Source organism: Seriola dumerili, unplaced genomic scaffold (genome assembly GCF_002260705.1).
Source record: "Seriola dumerili isolate Sdu_G_001 unplaced genomic scaffold, Sdu_1.0 BDQW01000017.1, whole genome shotgun sequence".
NCBI classification, from domain to species: Eukaryota; Metazoa; Chordata; class Actinopteri; order Carangiformes; family Carangidae; genus Seriola; species Seriola dumerili.
In genome coordinates, this window is record NW_019174272.1 from 1501860 (window position 1) to 1519090 (window position 17231).

Here is a 17231-nt window from a genome sequence, read left to right on the forward strand (position 1 = left end):
ACACAAGCAATCTTTTGTAATTGTCAAATAAAATGATATAATAATCTAAAAAAAAGACTTTAATTGTTGATATTAATAATAAATAATTAATAAAGATAATAAAGCACCTTGAGATAACTTCTGTGATTTGGCACTAAATAAAAAATGACTTGACTATATTTATTATTTGTTGTATCAGTTATCTCCCCCTTTCACCTGACCTGAAAACATTTACTGATTGATGTAGAAAGTGCAACTACTAGTGTGATGACATCCTGACATAACGCTTCACTAGGTTCTATTATAATCTATTACATTCTAATTAATCAATTAATTAATTAACATACATTCTCATTCCTGTTTACATTCACAGTGGGTCTGCAGCCTAGCCCAGCATGCACTGGGCAGGAGACAAACACCCAGGTAATCAGTTCCCTGCAGTATTGTATTTTTCTCTTATATTATATTTTATTTTACCCAAAACAATAAACAATAGACACACTAATTTTTAATTCACTATATCATAATTCCTGTGGGTCAGAGGTTTACATACACTAAGTTGACTGTACCTTTAAACACCTGGGAAAAATCCATAAAATTATGTCATGGCTTTAGAAGCCTCTGATAGGCTAATTGACATCATCTGAGTTCAGTGGAGTTTACGTGTCAAAGTATTTTAAGGCCTACCTTCAAACTCAGTACCTCTTTGCTTGACATCATTGGGAAATCACAATAAATCAGTCAGTCAGGTTTATGCATGAGAGCAATTTCCACACGCCTGAAGGTACCACATTCATCTGTACAATTGTATGCAAGTAGCCTATAAGCACCGCGGGACCATGCAAGTGTTATACCACTCAGAACGGAGACATGTTCTGTGTCCTAGAGATGAACTTATGTTGGTGTGAGAACAGAAAATAACCTTGTGAAGATTCTGAACGATACACATTAAAAAAAAGTATCTATATCCACAGAAAAATGAGTCCTATATCAACATAACTTGAAAGGCTGCTCAGCTAGAAGCCACTGCTCCAAAACCACCATAAAAAAAGCCAGACTACAGTTTGCCACTGCACATGGGGACAAAGATCTTACTTTCTGATGAAACAAAAACTGATTGGTCATCATGACCATCACTGAGAAAAAAGAGGGAGGCTTAACACCATCCCAACTGTGAATCACAGGGGAGGCTTCACCATATTGTGGCAGCCTTTTCTGCCGAAGGGACTAGTGCACTTCGCAAAACAGATGGTATCATGAGGAAGGACAATTATGGAGATATATTGAACCAACATTTCGACACATCAGACAGGAAGTTAAAGCTTGGTTGCAAATTGGTCCTCCAAATGGACAATGACCCCAAGCACACTTCCAAAATTGTGGCAAAATGGCTTAAAGACAACAAAATCAAGTTATTGGAGTGGCCATCACAAAGCCCCGACTTCAATCCAATTGATAATTTGTGTGCAGAACTGAAAAGGCATTTGCAAGCAAGGAGGCCTACAACCCTGACTACAACGTCTCTGTCAGGAGGAATGGGCCAAAATTCCAGCAACTTATTGTCAGAAGCTTGTGAAGGCCCCCCGAAACATACTAACAAAGTGTATGTAAACTTCTGACTATTATTCTGACATTTCACATTCTTAAACTGAAGTAGTGATCCTAACCTACCTAAAACAGGTAATGCTATAGGATTAAATGTAATAGTTTAAATGTATTTGGCTAAGTTGTATGTAAATGTCTTACTTCAACTGTACATTTATGAGGATCCTTGTTGATATAATGCATTCTCTAACACCTAACCCTTCCCCTTACCACCACAACTAAATACCTTAACCCAAATCATGTGGTGGAAGATCATTCTCTTTCTAGAAGCTACCAGGTCCCTCTGTGGTTCTACAGCTGTCAGTCCCCCCCTCCCCTTACTGTCTCCATACACACACTCTTTTAAACCCCCCTCCCGCCACTTTGGTATCAGGCATTTGCTGGTGAGTTCTCAGCTGTCTGTGCCCTAAATAGACCTTATCAGGAGCAGACCATCTTTGAGGGGGGTCACTCTCACAGACTTTTTTTGAATGGGAAATAACTGTTTTGTTCATAAAGCCTTGGGTAATTCAAAGACACTGGAAAGATATTTGCTGTAACACAAGTAATCATGGCTTATGATGAACTTTAGTTCAAAGTTGCATTTAAGGACTTTTGCATGTTTGAAATGAACCCCTACGTGTGATGGATGGTCCACCTTAGTCCCACCTCACTGCGATCCCAGTATAAATATAAATTGAGGCGTTGGCGGAGGAAGGTTACACAAGACAGAAAGAGTTTGCAACAAACACTGGAGGTGCAGACCGTACACGCAGGAGAAAAAAACAGAAGAACCTAGAAGAGGATCAAGCAAGACACACAACAGACAATCCTGAAGGTACTGTACAGCTTCTACAGAGACCTTTTTTTTTTTCTTTGGGGAGAAGGGCACAGAAGGGGGATAGGGCATGTTTATCAGAGGAGCAGGAAGAGATGGTGTCTGTCCATTGGGAAAGTGGCATTTGTTGCAATGCTCCAACTGGGGTACGAGACCATGCCCAAATAAGGCCTGAGGGGAGGCCATTTAAAGTTAGAGATAGCATGTGCGTGGCCATTTGCTACAGGAGACCCAGGTCAGCAGGACACCTATTAGCAAGAATGGTGAGAATAAAAACATTTCTATTGCTACGGTATTTGTAAATATTCTGCTGACAGATTATGATTGCTGTTCTCCAGGGCTGAATGTGAAATAAGTGTCTGTGCTGTACATGTATATTGGTTTTGGACTGCTTCTTTACTTCTATTCTAGTGCTCTTTTACCTAAAATGACCGATAACGTGTGATATTGCTCAGTAGATTTGTTTTCAACCTTAAGTTTGTTTGAAATATTTGTCTTTATACCAGTTGACTCTGGTATTAAGCTTCAATGGCTTAATTCTGGTGAAAATACTACATGTATTGAATGACTGATGATACTGAAATTCCTCAATTGAACAAGTGATGGCTATCAGTTTAGATTTTACACGAAACAGTCAAATGTTTTAGGATCTGTAGATTTTATATTTCATTTGTTATAATAACATTTTCTACCAGATGGGAGACCCAGTCCAGTTAAAAGACGAGGGAAACAAGTTCTTCCAGGCTGGAGATATCGACAAAGCCATTGAATGCTACACTAAAGCCATCAAGGTGTGCAAGGACAAAAAGGTGCTGGCTGTCATTCACAGGAACAGATCTGCATGCTACCTAAAAAAGGTAAGCAGTTTGGTAACGCACAACATACAAGCACCAGATGAAGTATAATTTGTAATTCTTCTGATGATAGACTTTCATTTAAATGTTTCTTTTTTTTGTCATAGGAAAACTATGCCAATGCAGCATCTGATGCATCTAAAGGTAAAATAATAAATCTAGAAATTTAACCAACACCCGTTATAGTATCAAACAAAAGAATACGAACATTAACTGAAATCAAAGTCCACAAGCTCATTATGGTTCTTCCCCTTTTTTAGCAATTGATGTTGATGCAGCAGATATTAAAGCCTTGTATCGGCGATGCCAAGCTCTGGAAAAGCTGGGAAAACTAGATATGGCTTTCAAAGATGTGCAGAGATGCGCCACCCTCGAACCAAAGAACAAGACCTTCCTGGAGACCCTCCGCAGGCTGGGGGCAGACATCCAGGCTAAGGTCAGCATTACACAGACTAACACATCCACACACAGAAGGACTACAGACATCACTTTACATAAATGCATCCAGCATTCACTAATCTATAACATTAAATCAGCGCTGCTAGATTTATTCTGCAGTGATCTTTTGGCTGAAAAATATTATAATCGCGATTTTCTGGTGGGACGAAAATGAAATGTTTGGATACAAAGAAAAATGGACAGATATTTACACTAAACCAAAAACTAACTAAATGCACATGGCAGGGAGATGCCAGCATCATTTGTCCACTGTTGCTTTACTGCTAGAGGAAAGTTTCACTTAGAACTACATTTTTCTTCTCCACAGCTCAAAACAACATTCTCCACAGATTCGAGGGTACAGAATATGTTTGACATTTTGCTTGATGAGGAAATGGAAAAGGACAAGAGAGAAAAAGTGGGTATTTTTTTTATTGTTTGAAGAAATGAATCAGCTTCCTATTTTTTTTAGTGTTTAGTCAGGATGCTGATGCAAAGTTCATCTTCTTTCACAAAGCACTACTTCTTCTTTTTATGTCTAGGCTGCCAACAATCTTATTGTGCTGTCGAGAGAAGATGCTGGAGCAGAGAGAATCTTCCAGAACAACGGGGTGCCTTTGCTGCTCAACATGATTGAGACAGGAAAACCAGAAATGATCCTGGCTGCTGTTCGTACATTGTCAGGAATGTGCACGGGACACAAAGCTCGAGTGGGTGTAGTCTTGATCTTAGTCTCATTGAACCAACATAAAAGCAGGTCTATTTCCCAGTAAGAGGAAGCACTTAGTGGCAAGGAAAAACTTCTTTTTAAGAGGCAGTAACTTCAAGCAGAATCTCACTCTGTGAAGTCAAGTGAAAGTGAAAATGAAATGTGCATGTGAATCCAGAAAACCCTTCAACATATGCAGCCTCTTCCAAATACAATCAGTCTTTAAAAGAACAACTCCTATGGTGCTCTTAGAAATAAGAACAATATTATTTTCATGGCATTCTTCTCACAAAATCTATATTTCTTTTCATTCCCCTAAACAGGCCATGGCTATTATTCACATGGTGGGTGTTGATAAGATGTGCAGCATCATGGCTGTTGACAATGAGGAGATTGCACTGGCAACCTGCAACCTCTTCCAGTGCATTAATGACTCACTCACTGGTGGAGATACCAGGGAATATGGGAAAGAAGAGGCCTTGGTTTTGGGTGAGACAGAATCCTCCTCTGTATCTGTATGGCTTCAGCTGTTGCTACTCTCTTCTTTTTTTTCCCAGCATTACTGACTGAGACATACGGTCTTTTATCTGTCTGTCCCTCTGCAGATGCAGCTAAAGACCTGAAAACCATTCTTCTCTCGCTGCTGGAGATGGTTACTAGTAAGAAAGTGTCTGGTCATGGCAGAGACCAGGCGCTGAACCTCCTGACCAAGAATGTACCTCGCAGAGACAAAAAAGAGAAAGACAACACCAAGGCCCTCTTCACCATTGATCATGGTGAGCCAGACAGCTGTATCATGTCACCCACTTGGTTTGAGCTACAGTCCATTGCCGCATCCTATGCCCCCTGACACGGTGTATTCGGCTGATAAACATGTATATGCATATATGTGTTTGTTCTCCAGGTCTGAAGAAGATCCTCAAGGTGTGTGGTCAGGTTAGTGAACTGCCCGACCAGCTGTCCATGACGGAAAATACACAGCTGATTGCCAGCGTGCTCCTCAACAAGCTCTATGATGACCTCAAATGTGACCCAGAGAGAGCCAACTTCAAGGACATTTGTGATGAATATATCAAGTGCGTACATGAAATAGAGATCTCCAATTTACAGATTTTGTATCCAAGACTTTTCGAATGGAGACCAAGCTATTTTTCTTTTCTTTGTTCTCCCCTTCTTTTCTACAGATCCAAAATTGACCCCAACAACATGGACAAGACCATTCACGCTGTCAACACTATCTCGGGGCTTCTGCAGGGCCCCTTTGATGTTGGTAACGCCCTAGTGGGACAGCAAGGTATCATGGAGATGATGGTGGCGCTGTGTGGCTCAGAGCGTGAGGTGGACCAGATGGTTGCTGTGGAGGCGCTGATCCATGCTTCCTCAAAGATGAGCCGGGCCTCTTTCATTATTACCAATGGTGTGTCACTGCTCAAGGATATCTACAAGAAGACCAAGAATGAGAGGATTAAAATACGTTCACTGGTGGTGAGTGAGCCTAGGAAAGAATAGAATATAGCGGGAGCTTATTATTCAAAGACAGGTCAAAAATGATTTTTCACCACAGCCCACACACAATAAAGAATAATAATACAACACATGACGAAAACATTGCAGTTAGATGTATGAATAATTCAAGACAGTACAGAAAAGTAAAACCTATTCACTTTATTACAAGAATATGAAAGAGTTTGATTAGACTACACAACTTGTCCTGTCCATGTCCTCTCCAGGGTCTCTGTAAACTGGGTTCAGCTGGAGGTGATGATTACAGTTTGAGGCAGTTTGCTGAGGGCTCCACAGAGAAACTGGCCAAGCAGTGCAGAAAGTGAGTACTGACACAGTTTGTAGAATCTAGCAGATTATCATATGTAACATTAGAAAAAATGTTATGTAGAAAATCTGTGACAAAAATTAAACCGTTAACAGTATTTTTGAAATATATGCTAACACCTTATTAGTTATTGTCTAATTTTGATGCAAAATATCTTATGGATTTAATTCCCTAAGTAGGCTTCATAGTCTCAGAATATTGTTGTACCTTGTAATTATAGTTGACATCATCACTATGCACACTTGCTGTTAAATGTTTCCTTTTTTACTCCAGGTGGCTCTGTAATCCCCAGATTGATACCAAAACAAGGAAGTGGGCTATCGAAGGTCTTGCTTATCTGACCAATGATGCTGACGTGAAAGATGACTTTGTTGAGGATGAGCCTGCCTTGAAAGCCATGTTTGAACTGGCCAAGGTATGGACATAACAGCCAGAAAGAAACATACAGTATATCTGAATAGACATTGGTAATAACCTCTCTCCTTTCTCTTTATTTTTAGTCGAAGGATAAGACAATCTTATATTCAGTAGCTTGCACCCTGATCAATTGCACTAACTGCTATGATAAGAAGGAGATCATCCCTGAGCTGGTCCAGCTCGCCAAGTTCTCAAAGCAACATGTTCCCGAGCAACACCCTAAGGTAAAAAAAAAAAAGGAAAAGAAACTGAACCACTGTCATAACACAGTATATACAAACTGTCTCAGGCACAGCAGGAAATGTTACTCATGCATACACACACAATTTGCACACTCTCTTTTCTCAGGACAAGAAGGACTTCATTGAAAAGAGAGTGAAAAGGCTCCTGAAGGCAGGTGTCATATCAGCTCTTGCTGTCATGGTCAAAGCAGACAACGCCATCCTGACCGACCAGACCAAGGAGATGTTGGCAAGGTGGGAGAAGCATGGCATATCAGAATGATGATAAGGCATTTTCTGTTCCAACAAACACATTACATACTTATGATATCATCGTGAGTCATCACAGTTGTCTCATGACAATGATATCATGACATCCGTCATCGCCTCTGACGCAGGCTTTTTATTTTTTAGGCATGCCATTTCCATTTGCATTAAATGTTCCATACAGAGAGGAGGGGAATTCAATCTAAAACACAATTAAATACATCAAATGTCTTGTGTATTCCTCCAGTTTAAAGAGTACTGTAAAATATATGATTGCCCATTTCTATTTTTTATCTTCAGGGTTTTCTTGGCATTATCAGAAGATCCAAAAGATCGTGGTACTATTGTAGCCCAAGGTGGCGGAAAGGTGAGTGATAGAACCGAAAATCAATGTACATGTAATTAAGTCATAATGCAGTGACAGAAGGGTTGAGTGCATTTAAATATGTTGTACTTGTGGTTAAACTGGTTTAATACTATTTCCATATTGTTTGCCACTGCTTTTTTAAAAAAATCTAACTGTTGCGCAGGCTTTGATACCACTTGCTCTGGAAGGGACAGATACTGGGAAGGTGAAGGCCAGCCATGCCCTTGCCAAGATTGCAGCTATTTCTAACCCAGAAATCGCCTTTCCTGGTGAGAGGGTAAGCCATGAAAAGGAACTGCTTTGTTTATTTCTGTGTTGCCCCTTTTGAATGGGAGTGAAAATTCTACTGAGGCACAACATTCTTAATCCCCTTCACTACACACATTTCCTGTATTTGCTTTTCTGTCTGTATGCTGGAAAATGATGCAGAATTTATTTGTAGTTTCTGATTGCTATAATAGTTGTTGGTGGTTTACATTACATATCTCTTGGAGAGTTGCATATGTATCTCTGCAGATCTTATAGCTCTACAAGGGACTTTTTAGAATTCTTATTTCAGCTGTTCCTTGCTTGACAGGTGTATGAGGTGGTGCGACCTTTAGTTAGCCTCCTCCACACAGACAGAGATGGGATGCAGAACTTTGAGGCTCTGAAAGGCCTCACCAACCTGGCTGGTTACAGTGAAAAACTAAGGTGACGCATCTCAGCTTCACATGATATTACAATCACAATCACAACAGCTCATTCATCAGCTTTCAGTTCTTGCTTTATTGTGGTTATACTGTCTATACTGTTTACTTTCTAGAGTAAAGATTGTGAAAGAGAAAGCTCTGCCAGAGATTGAGAACTACATGTTTGAGGAGCACGACCAGATCAAACAGGCTGCCACTGAATGCATGTGCAACCTTGTGACATGTAAAGAGGTGAGAACAGACAAGTAGCTAAAATCCTCACATAATAACTGATGATGCATTATCAGCAAACGGTGTGTAAACAAAGTTTTCTAACAGGTATGGCCTCGTTAAAATTGACCAATTCTGTGTGTCATAGGTCCAAGAACGTTACCTGGAGGATGGCAATGATAAGCTGAAGCTGCTGGTGCTGCTATGTGGCGAGGATGACGATGATCTTCAGATAGCCGCAGCTGGAGCTCTGGCCATGATCACTGCTGCTCAGAACAAGCTCTGCAGCAAACTGACCCTTGTGGTATGTACAACAGTGTTCACTAGTGTCTTTAGTGTAGAATATGAATTACAGTGTCACGTCAGAGTCTATTATAAAGACATGTGTGCCCCATGATGAATTTTATGAAATCCCCTGGTTAGCTTTCACTCGGGAACTGATAACTTACACTGTCTGGCAGATGCAACAGTAGCAAATAACCTGGACAGCACATAGCACAACATGAGTCTTTGTTAAACACTAGCTGGCCTTTCTAACACCTAAACACTTGTGATTTAACAATACATCAGTGATTTACTACTGTACTTCTGTAAAGCTGGGAGAGGGGACTTAGTAACAGAGAAGTGAATATAGTAAAATGGTCAAAATGGAAGCAGCAGGGACTTTGAGCCCCTATAATTCTGCCTCCAAAACAGTGGATCCTGCTCTTCCCATAATGCAGCTCACTAGCATATTTTCATCCCCCCACTGCCTGTATTTCAAACTGGCAGATGACATTTTTTAGGTAGGGGATTACCCTGTGTCTAGTAAACTTATAGTTATGGGTAAAATCCCCTGGGAGATCCTCTTTAAAACAAAAAGAAAAATAAATACACAAACCCTAACTTACTCAAACCCTAATTTTAAGCCTCAGATTCCCCTGTTCAGACCTGTAGGTGTTAAAAAGGTCAAAACTACCAAGTTTAAGGCAGTGTATGACATTTTTAACTCATCATTCACACACTTTACAGTGTTACTTTGTCACTGACTGAGTGATTAATTTCTCCCAACAGACCACCCAGTGGCTGGAGATCCTGCAGAGGTTATGTCTTCATACCAACCCTAAGATCCAGCACCGTGGCCTTGTGATTATCTACAACATGCTCAATTCAGATGACAGTGAGCTGGCCAAGAAGCTGATCGAGAGTGAGATGCTGGAAATCCTCACAATAATTGGCAAGGCAGAGGACAATCCCAAGAGACAGGAGCCCATCGACACAGCACGCACATGCCTGGTTAAAGCTATGGAACTTGGTCTCATCAAACCCTTCAGCAGCCCTTCCTAGAATACTGCCAACAATCCAAACAACAGAAATGGACCTTTTTCTTTATATCCTCTGTTAAATAGAGACTTTTTTCCCCAAATGCTTTTTCCATATCAAAAATATTAAAGGATTCATCAACCTGGCTCCAAATCTCTATAAAGATATTGTCACACAGTGTAGCCTAAACCAGGGCCTTATTTTTAACAGAAGCACATATGTGGGATTTGCCACCAATACATAATTTTGTTCTTGTTTTTGCTGAACCATGACTATGAATTAATGCTGAAAGATTAACCAGGTTACATGAAGCTAAAAGCTCATAATTTCAGTTTCACTTTGGAAATAATACATATAAACAGACATAAACTCAACAGTAACTTAGGAAGTGAAAACTTTCTCGCAAAGGTCTCACGCATTTTGAGTGAGAATGCTACATGAATGAAAAAAATGGCATGATTAAATGACTAAATGACATTGTTCAGCATTTTGTGGAAACGCTGACTGAAAACACGGGTTCAATGAAATGTCATTACAGCATTTCCTATGACTAAATGCACAATAGAAAAACAGAAACAATACGTGAAGTGATAAGCTGGCATCATTATCTGACACAGCAACATCAGATGTTTATTGATGATGATAAAAAAGAATTAGACTCTGGAAAACAGGAGGTGTTGTAACTCAGAAATTTGCAATCTAAGGTGTTGAGTCCCTTCAAGAGGGACAGCGTGTCCATGCCAGCATTATAGCCTGCATATAACCACTGTGTTCACTCAATAGTATGACAATTTCGATCATTATAAGTGAAGCACTGCCACGAGCACGGTAACCGCACTGCAAGGTGGAGTCTTCCAGGAAGTGATCTGTCCTGATGATTGTGACTGTCCTTCACTTACTGTAATGGTGCACGTTCAAGTAAAATGACTATTAACATTCTAGATAACTATGGTCTGTATGTGTGTTTGAGTCTAAACGACTGAAACTGGCACATGGCTTGCACTTAAATGAAAAATCGAAAAGCTCGCAAGCTCTGCTTTTTTTCCCCTTATCAATCTCAGTCAATTAAAAATGATTTAATTTACTATTAGTGAGCATGGAAGTTATGAACATCGAGATAACTCTCCGCTAATGGACCGAAGGGGTGGGGGTGGGGGTGGGGGTAGGGTAGGGTAGGGTAGGCTGGGGTGGTAGTGTAATTGTTTCTGTCTCTGCTGAAGGATTGGTGACAGTGAAGTTAACGGAAGGCTGGGACCAATCTTTATCCGACTTTTTATTGGAGCTTTCTTATACCAACTAGGTAGGTAGATTAACAGACTGACTATATAAGCCATTATATCGATAGACCCCTCATAAAACTGCTACGAACTTGTGCAACAGAAAACTGCTCATAGAGGTCGCGTGGTTCGCCTGTTCAACAACAACTCCTGCACTTCATATCACCATTAACCAGAGCGGATTATTGAAAGTGAAGTAAGTATACTACTCGGTGCATACTTGTGCATGGTGGTGATGGGAGGAAAAGCGCTGTGTACATTGAGTCTTGCTGTAAAAGAGATCTGAATAGAAGAGAGGAAACATGTGTGAAGGGAGAGACTGGATGTGGTCAGAGGTGATGAAGGGAGGATTCTTGATCAAACATCGGCAGCTTAAAGTTTGCGTGGTGTGCAGAGCGTTGGCTGTTATCAGTCTATCTTAAATAAACGGTGCCCGTAACCTGTCTTTTATGTCAGCATCCAGGGAAGAGTTAAATGAAAAGTGGTCTGACGATGGCGATGCTGTTTTTTTGGTTGTGCAGAACAACGAGTATACTAAAAACTGATCACAGTTATCACCGGATGATGAATGATCTGGACTCTTGTTTTCTGTGTGGTGTGTTACAAAATGCTTTGTGCCCCATTATTGAGGGGGACTGTTTGTTTGCGGTTGATTTGATGCCACTTTGGCTTTTGTGTAAAATGAAAATTCAGTAAATTCAATCTCTCTCTCTCTCTCTCTCTCTCTCTCTCTCTCTCTCTCTGTCTGTCTGTCTGTCTTAAAGCCACTGCACAGACTATAAAGCACAAACCACTTCCCATCAACAGGAACACTGGCTTGGCTCAGTGAGGCTCGTCGAAAGTGAGTGTCAATTTTAGTTTGTGTTTGTATTTGTGTCTCTCATATTCTTCTTGCTAAGTTTAGCTCTGCGGTTGCAGTTCGGCTGTCGTTGTTTGTGGTGAGGTGTTAGTTTAGTGTTAGTCCCGGGACCGGTAGCAAGTTAATAATTTCCAGAGTATGAAACTGTCAGAAACTTTTTAGCCAACATGTCAGAATGAACAGCAGGGATTTCCCTTCCATTATTAGAGTGGAGACATGCAAAGTCCTGCTAGACTGTTCCGTGTTCCCATAACGTGTTTGGCCAAGTGACTAATCTAAAACAAAAAAAAAATGTGCTGAGACACGTTTTGCTGTCATTCGCATCATTTGTGTGGGTCAACCTCTCCCTCCTCCGTCACATACACAGCTGCAGTCACAGTGAACCAGGGGAAGTCTTTAAACAACCCCACAGATCCGGTGTGGGGACCTTTTTTGCCACCACAGGTCTCGACCACTGAGACACTGAGAGTCCATTAACGCAAACTGGCCAGTATGTCGACTTTATTTTATTATTATTGTTTATGTTTAATGTATTTAGTAGCCTTTTTTTATATATATATATTTTTTCCACATCATAATTTCAAAATCTGAATATTCTTAAGATTAACTTTTTATTTTTTATTTTAAGATTAAAAGTTCAGCTCTTTGAAAGGGTCTAGGCTCCTTGCATTAAGATGCTATCATTATATGAGTAGCATAACATGGTCTTGAAATGTCAACAATGTTTATCGCAAATATTGTCTAACAAAATAAAAGTAGTTATGGTGACAGGCCTACATATGGGAACGTGTATAGAGGGAAAAGCAAATCAGGATGTGCTGTGAATATATAGGCTCATGAAGATCAAACTGACTAACTTTAATGCTGAAATGTATATCCATCAGGAAGTGCGAGGGGAACAATATATGTGGCAGCGAGCAGGGTCGGATTGGGTTTTGTGATCCAGAAAGCCGTCACAGCACTCATGAACAGTAAGTTTCTGATAATTCACCAACTCAAACTGTGTTTAAAGACAACCACCAGAGAGCCTTCGCTTTAATTTGTGTTTTTGTCCTGACAGTGCTTATCTCCCTTCTGCTGCTGTTGGTTAGTGGTGTGCAGTGCTTTGCAGTCACAGCAGGTCATGGTATACATCTTCTCATGCTTATAAGATATTTATTATTAGATTATAAGATATTTCACAGATATGTTGTATGTTACAGGTGGAAACACATCTGTGTATTACTGCGAGGTTCCAGGATGTGCTTCCAATGTGACAAAAATATTTTGCAAAGACGAGCTGGTCGTCACTGACAAACACATTCCAGACTGTGCAGGCCACCTACCACCACCCAAGTCTGTTTGTCAGCATGATGGTCGGGCATTCGTCTCCTCCGATACAGCTGATCCCTGTGAATTTGAAGGGGAGGCTTATATTGAGACGGGGAAGTGTACAGGTGTTTACTTTTACTTTCTAAAGCCCTTTATGTAGGCTTACTGTATAATGCAGTTTTCTTGCAATGATTCTACCATTCTTCAACTTACAATTTATTTTCATTTGATATTCCTACAAACTGCACATATTGACTTGCTTACATGCACATTAGTATCCCTGTTCGGATGGAGTTTTTTTGGGTTGATTTTTATGTGTAAACACCCTTATGTTTGTTTCAGAAACCTGGGTAACCCCAGTGCTGTTTTTGCAAAACCAGAATAAGTGTAACTCTGATAGAGATGGAAATACAGTGTCATGTGTACCCCTCATCCAGGTTTTTGATCACTGTGTGCCATGTGAAGTTGTTAAATAATGAAATGATGATCTATGCGCTGCTGGTAAGACAAAGAGGCCAAATCAAGTAAAGAGGTAAAGAGTGGTTAACGCAACAGAGTACAGTAACCATTTCCACTTTCCCTGGGAGTGATGCAGAAGTGCTGTGGTGATAAATTGCAATTTTGATTTACATGTATTCTTATTTAGATGTGACCATTCAATATGTGATGACTTCACGCTTATTCTGTTAATCTCACAGCTAATTTTCTGCTGCTGTCGTCCGCTGCTGCTCTTGCTGCTTCTGCAGCAAGGATGCAAGGATTCATCAGTCCCAGCTGAGGGTGCTGTTTGAAAACATTTTACTTTTCGAGGGAAATTCCATCACTGCTCACTGCTAAAACTCAACACCCACCTTTTAGCTGCTAAACTCTCTGGTGTCACTTTTTAAAATTTTTTAAAATTTGTACTCTTCATAAAACACCTCTAATGCCAAATTAGGCCCTAAATTAATATTTATTCCCTTTGAAGTGTGTTTCTGTTCAATATGCTCCGTAAGCAGAATACTGATGATACTGACGTTAAATGAGATTTTTACACTCAGCACATTTTCTTGATTAAAAACGAAATAAATAATCCTATTGTATATAGTTGAATATCTTCTCTGGTGTCCAGTAACCGATGCTCTTCTGTCTGATAACACTTTGTAACACTTCTTTTGTTTTTCTCAATTAGCCACCAGTGACATATGTTCTCTTACCCGTGGTAAGCTTTTCCTGCAGACACACACTTTATATCATGCTGCTTGCTGTTTTGATATGATCATTGATCATAGTTTTTCCTCTTTCCTCCAGGTACCAAAACACCAGAACAGAAATCCCTTGAAAGCATATGGATCGGTAGGTTCTGAACACCAGTAAATCTGATATTTAGCCTGCAATCACCATGTTTCTTTTGCCTCTGGACAAGTATCTGTCAACAGCATCATCTTTCTTTCAACTCTTTTAACTCATGTCTTTTTTGGCTTTTTGCTACTATTTAAATTTGCTTTACTCTGCCTGCCTTTCTCTATCTTCTTGCTTTCGCTCAGGACTCAAATGCTTGTCTTTCAAATGCTGACAATCAGGTGAGATCTAAATTTTACTGTGTGTTGTATTTATTGTGTATTTATACAATCATCTTAAATATCCACCTCTTGATTCCACATGTGTAGTGCTGATAGTCCTGGTTTGCCTGGTTTCCCTGGTTTGTCTATTTATATATATATATAAAAAGAGACAAAACAGAGAACAAAATCAACAGGAGGCCAGGTAAATGAAATAAATCATTATTCACAAAGTTTCTTTATTCATATGTTGTGTTGTTTTGATATCACATTACCAACATGTTCTCGTGTTTAATCTCAATTTGTTGCAGTGACTCTGGTGTGGCTGAACCTCTAAGAGACATGCAAAGCTCTGGAAACACCAGTGAGAGGTTAGTGAACATTAAATACGCATCATATAGGCCATAGTATGTGCAAATGTAGATGTAAATATGCTCATTTTGAGGTGACTTTTTACTCCTGTAGAGATACCTCTGGTGCTCCTGGATTGGATGACAGCAGCTCTCTTTCCCAACGTGACCATGGAGCCTGAAGTTCTGCAGCTTCATTTCTCTTTTCCTGTTTCATTTTTGCTTTTAATGTTAATAAATATGTGAATATGAAACAGGCTGCCTTTTTTGTTATTGTAACCCTAGCGTTCTCCAGGCTCTCTGGGCTGTGGGTGACAAGCGGGCTACAATTTTCTTTTAACTGTCTTCTTTAGTCACCACCAACACAGTAGGACTCAACTTTATCCTACTCTTAGCAGGACATGTGCATCATACATCCATGATGTGCATTGAATAGGCTGTCACATTCACACCTATCCTCCTGCAAACAATGTTAGGTGGGAACCAAAAGCGCTCCACACTAAAGGGGTTGTAAATAACCAACTTAAATGTTACACCTACAAATTACATATGAAATAATAGGGTCCTGCAACTGATTATGAAATTATATTATAAACTCAATGAAGCAATATTAATTAATAAAATATTTTAAAAAATAAATAAAAGGTTATATTATTGTTGCACAAATGTTCACCACAAGTTACTGTATATTAATATGTTGCACTAAGTGTCAGGGTTGCCAAACCTCTATCTCATGCAACAGAGGAAAACACAGCTGGGTATGGAGGACCAGGCATGTCAAAGGAAAAGTGATAAAGCATTTCCTTAATTTCATATTATAATTGGCATTAAAAATGGATTAATCCATCAATAAATACTTCCCTTTTCAAGAATTTATAAATGAACTATTAAGCCATCAATAAATACGATCATTAATACTCATAAAATGCACCATTTGTAAATACATTTATTAATGAAAGCTCTCTGATTGGTTGGAGAGCTAACCAATGGGTATTACCAGTACTGAAGGCACAGAGTGTCACAGAAAGGCTAAATGATTAAGCTAATTGATTAGCTAAAAGGAAAAGGAAAATTTGAAGAAATTTAGGAGAGAATCCAGGAATATATTCCCACTTTCAAAATGCCCTTTCAAATATTTTTTTTCAAATTCTATTATATATTCATGACTTAATAAATATATTTACAAATGGTTTATTTAATGATTTTTTTATACTGTTTTTAAATCTTAAATATTTACTGAAGGGTTAATCGCTCATTTATAAATTATTTTTGCAATTCCTATTTTTAATTCCTATTAAAATATGAAATTATGGAAATGTTTTATTACTTTCCCCGTGACATCCCTGGTCCTCCATAAGCTGGGAGAGAAAACGGATATAATATCAGACTAACTTTGGGTAATGAAATTAGAGAAATTTGTTGCTGTGGGCTCTCCACTCCTGCTCAGGCCTGCCTGCAGAGGGCGTCTCGCTCTTCATATTTCTATCCAGTGGCGCACTGAATGGCATGGTTGTATGTAAAGAGTCAGGGCAGGGACACGGAGACACACAGGGCTTCTTGCTGCTCGCAGTAGAGGAGTGAGTCTTTAGTAGTCCACAGTCTGCCTGTGGTAGAAGTAAACACTGCGTATATTTTTCTTCACCGCATTCATTTATCGGTTGGGGATTATCTGCTTGAGGACAGACCTTTCTGTGAGGACTGCAGCAGCCACTCTGAGGGAAATATTATTTCTGCACGACACTCAAAAGAAGACGACTGTGTGGTCAAGACTACTGTGAGTTTGATGCATCATGCGGAACACTACAGGCTTCTTGTAAAGGTTTACAACGCTGACACACACAGAAAAACCACCTCGCATACTGTGACATTTCGTGTTTCAGAGTGTCACTTCTCAGGTTGTCTGTCGCGACAGGTGAAAAACTGGAGGTGTGCGCTTCCACTGAAGCCAGTGATCCAGCTGTTCAGTTTCCTGGAGAGAAACGGGGGTGTCATACCCTGAAAACAAACAAACAAAAAAAAAACAAACTCACCTGACCTTAGCATAGAGGCTGGATTTCTCTACCAATTCCCCTTCAACTCTGAATATGTTTTGTATGATTGGATAAAGGGCAGAAGGTCAGATTGATTGTAAGCATAATGTTTTTCCTCTTGTAGCACGGTTTGAATCACATTTGAAGTGAAGGT

General features: G+C 39.7%; 3 protein-coding genes across 7 annotated transcripts in view; all 3 read left to right on the top strand.

Annotated features, from left to right (window-relative positions):
- The first annotated feature begins 2302 nt into the window (after positions 1–2302).
- On the top strand, positions 2303–9891 carry unc45b (unc-45 myosin chaperone B). Of its 2 annotated transcripts, none has more exons than XM_022753702.1 (20): positions 2303–2401; positions 3097–3258; positions 3363–3399; positions 3516–3691; positions 4022–4111; positions 4236–4403; positions 4726–4891; positions 5008–5178; positions 5307–5478; positions 5587–5887; positions 6133–6227; positions 6507–6648; positions 6734–6874; positions 6999–7126; positions 7439–7505; positions 7669–7782; positions 8083–8198; positions 8311–8428; positions 8556–8711; positions 9461–9891. In XM_022753702.1, the coding sequence occupies exons 2-20, from the start codon at positions 3097–3099 to the stop codon at positions 9731–9733; spliced, it is 2793 nt and encodes a 930-aa protein (XP_022609423.1). In that variant the 5' UTR covers positions 2303–2401; the 3' UTR covers positions 9734–9891. The 2 variants fall into 2 exon arrangements, with proteins under 2 accessions (XP_022609423.1, XP_022609415.1); XM_022753694.1 differs by lacking the exon at positions 2303–2401 and adding an exon at positions 2601–2664.
- A 1060-nt stretch (positions 9892–10951) lies between these two features.
- Positions 10952–15250, top strand: LOC111231151. 4 transcript variants are annotated; one of them, XM_022758177.1, is made up of 11 exons: positions 10952–11009; positions 11090–11182; positions 12213–12335; positions 12730–12816; positions 12906–12971; positions 13048–13281; positions 14328–14357; positions 14447–14491; positions 14806–14902; positions 15009–15068; positions 15163–15250. In XM_022758177.1, exons 4-11 carry the CDS (start codon positions 12810–12812, stop codon positions 15227–15229), a joined length of 606 nt encoding a protein of 201 aa, XP_022613898.1. In that variant the 5' UTR covers positions 10952–11009; positions 11090–11182; positions 12213–12335; positions 12730–12809; the 3' UTR covers positions 15230–15250. The 4 variants fall into 4 exon arrangements, 3 of the variants coding, with proteins under 3 accessions (XP_022613898.1, XP_022613890.1, XP_022613906.1); XR_002665474.1 differs by lacking the exons at positions 10952–11009; positions 11090–11182 and adding exons at positions 11757–11827; positions 14683–14718 and having other exon boundaries at positions 12906–12965; XM_022758169.1 differs by lacking the exons at positions 10952–11009; positions 11090–11182 and adding an exon at positions 11757–11827.
- A 1341-nt stretch (positions 15251–16591) lies between these two features.
- LOC111226304 (phosphatidylinositol 4-phosphate 5-kinase type-1 beta-like) overlaps positions 16592–17231 on the top strand; it is a 34872-nt gene continuing 34232 nt past the window's right edge. The window contains exon 1 of the mRNA XM_022751379.1: positions 16592–16821. The gene's annotated coding sequence lies outside the window, so the exon portion shown is untranslated. The remainder of the gene's footprint in view (positions 16822–17231) is intronic.

Excerpts from the sequence above, each read along its gene's own strand:
- LOC111231151 (XM_022758177.1), top strand. Across the intron at positions 14,358-14,446 it reads CATATGTTCTCTTACCCGTG|GTACCAAAACACCAGAACAG; the intron begins GTAAGCTTTTCC and ends TCTTTCCTCCAG. Across the intron at positions 14,903-15,008 it reads CAAAATCAACAGGAGGCCAG|TGACTCTGGTGTGGCTGAAC; the intron begins GTAAATGAAATA and ends AATTTGTTGCAG.
- unc45b (XM_022753694.1), top strand. The coding sequence starts at position 2,605 with ATGTGCGTGGCCATTTGCTACAGGAGACCCAGGTCAGCAGGACACCTA. Across the intron at positions 3,259-3,362 it reads CTGCATGCTACCTAAAAAAG|GAAAACTATGCCAATGCAGC; the intron begins GTAAGCAGTTTG and ends TTTTTGTCATAG. Across the intron at positions 4,892-5,007 it reads AGAAGAGGCCTTGGTTTTGG|ATGCAGCTAAAGACCTGAAA; the intron begins GTGAGACAGAAT and ends GTCCCTCTGCAG.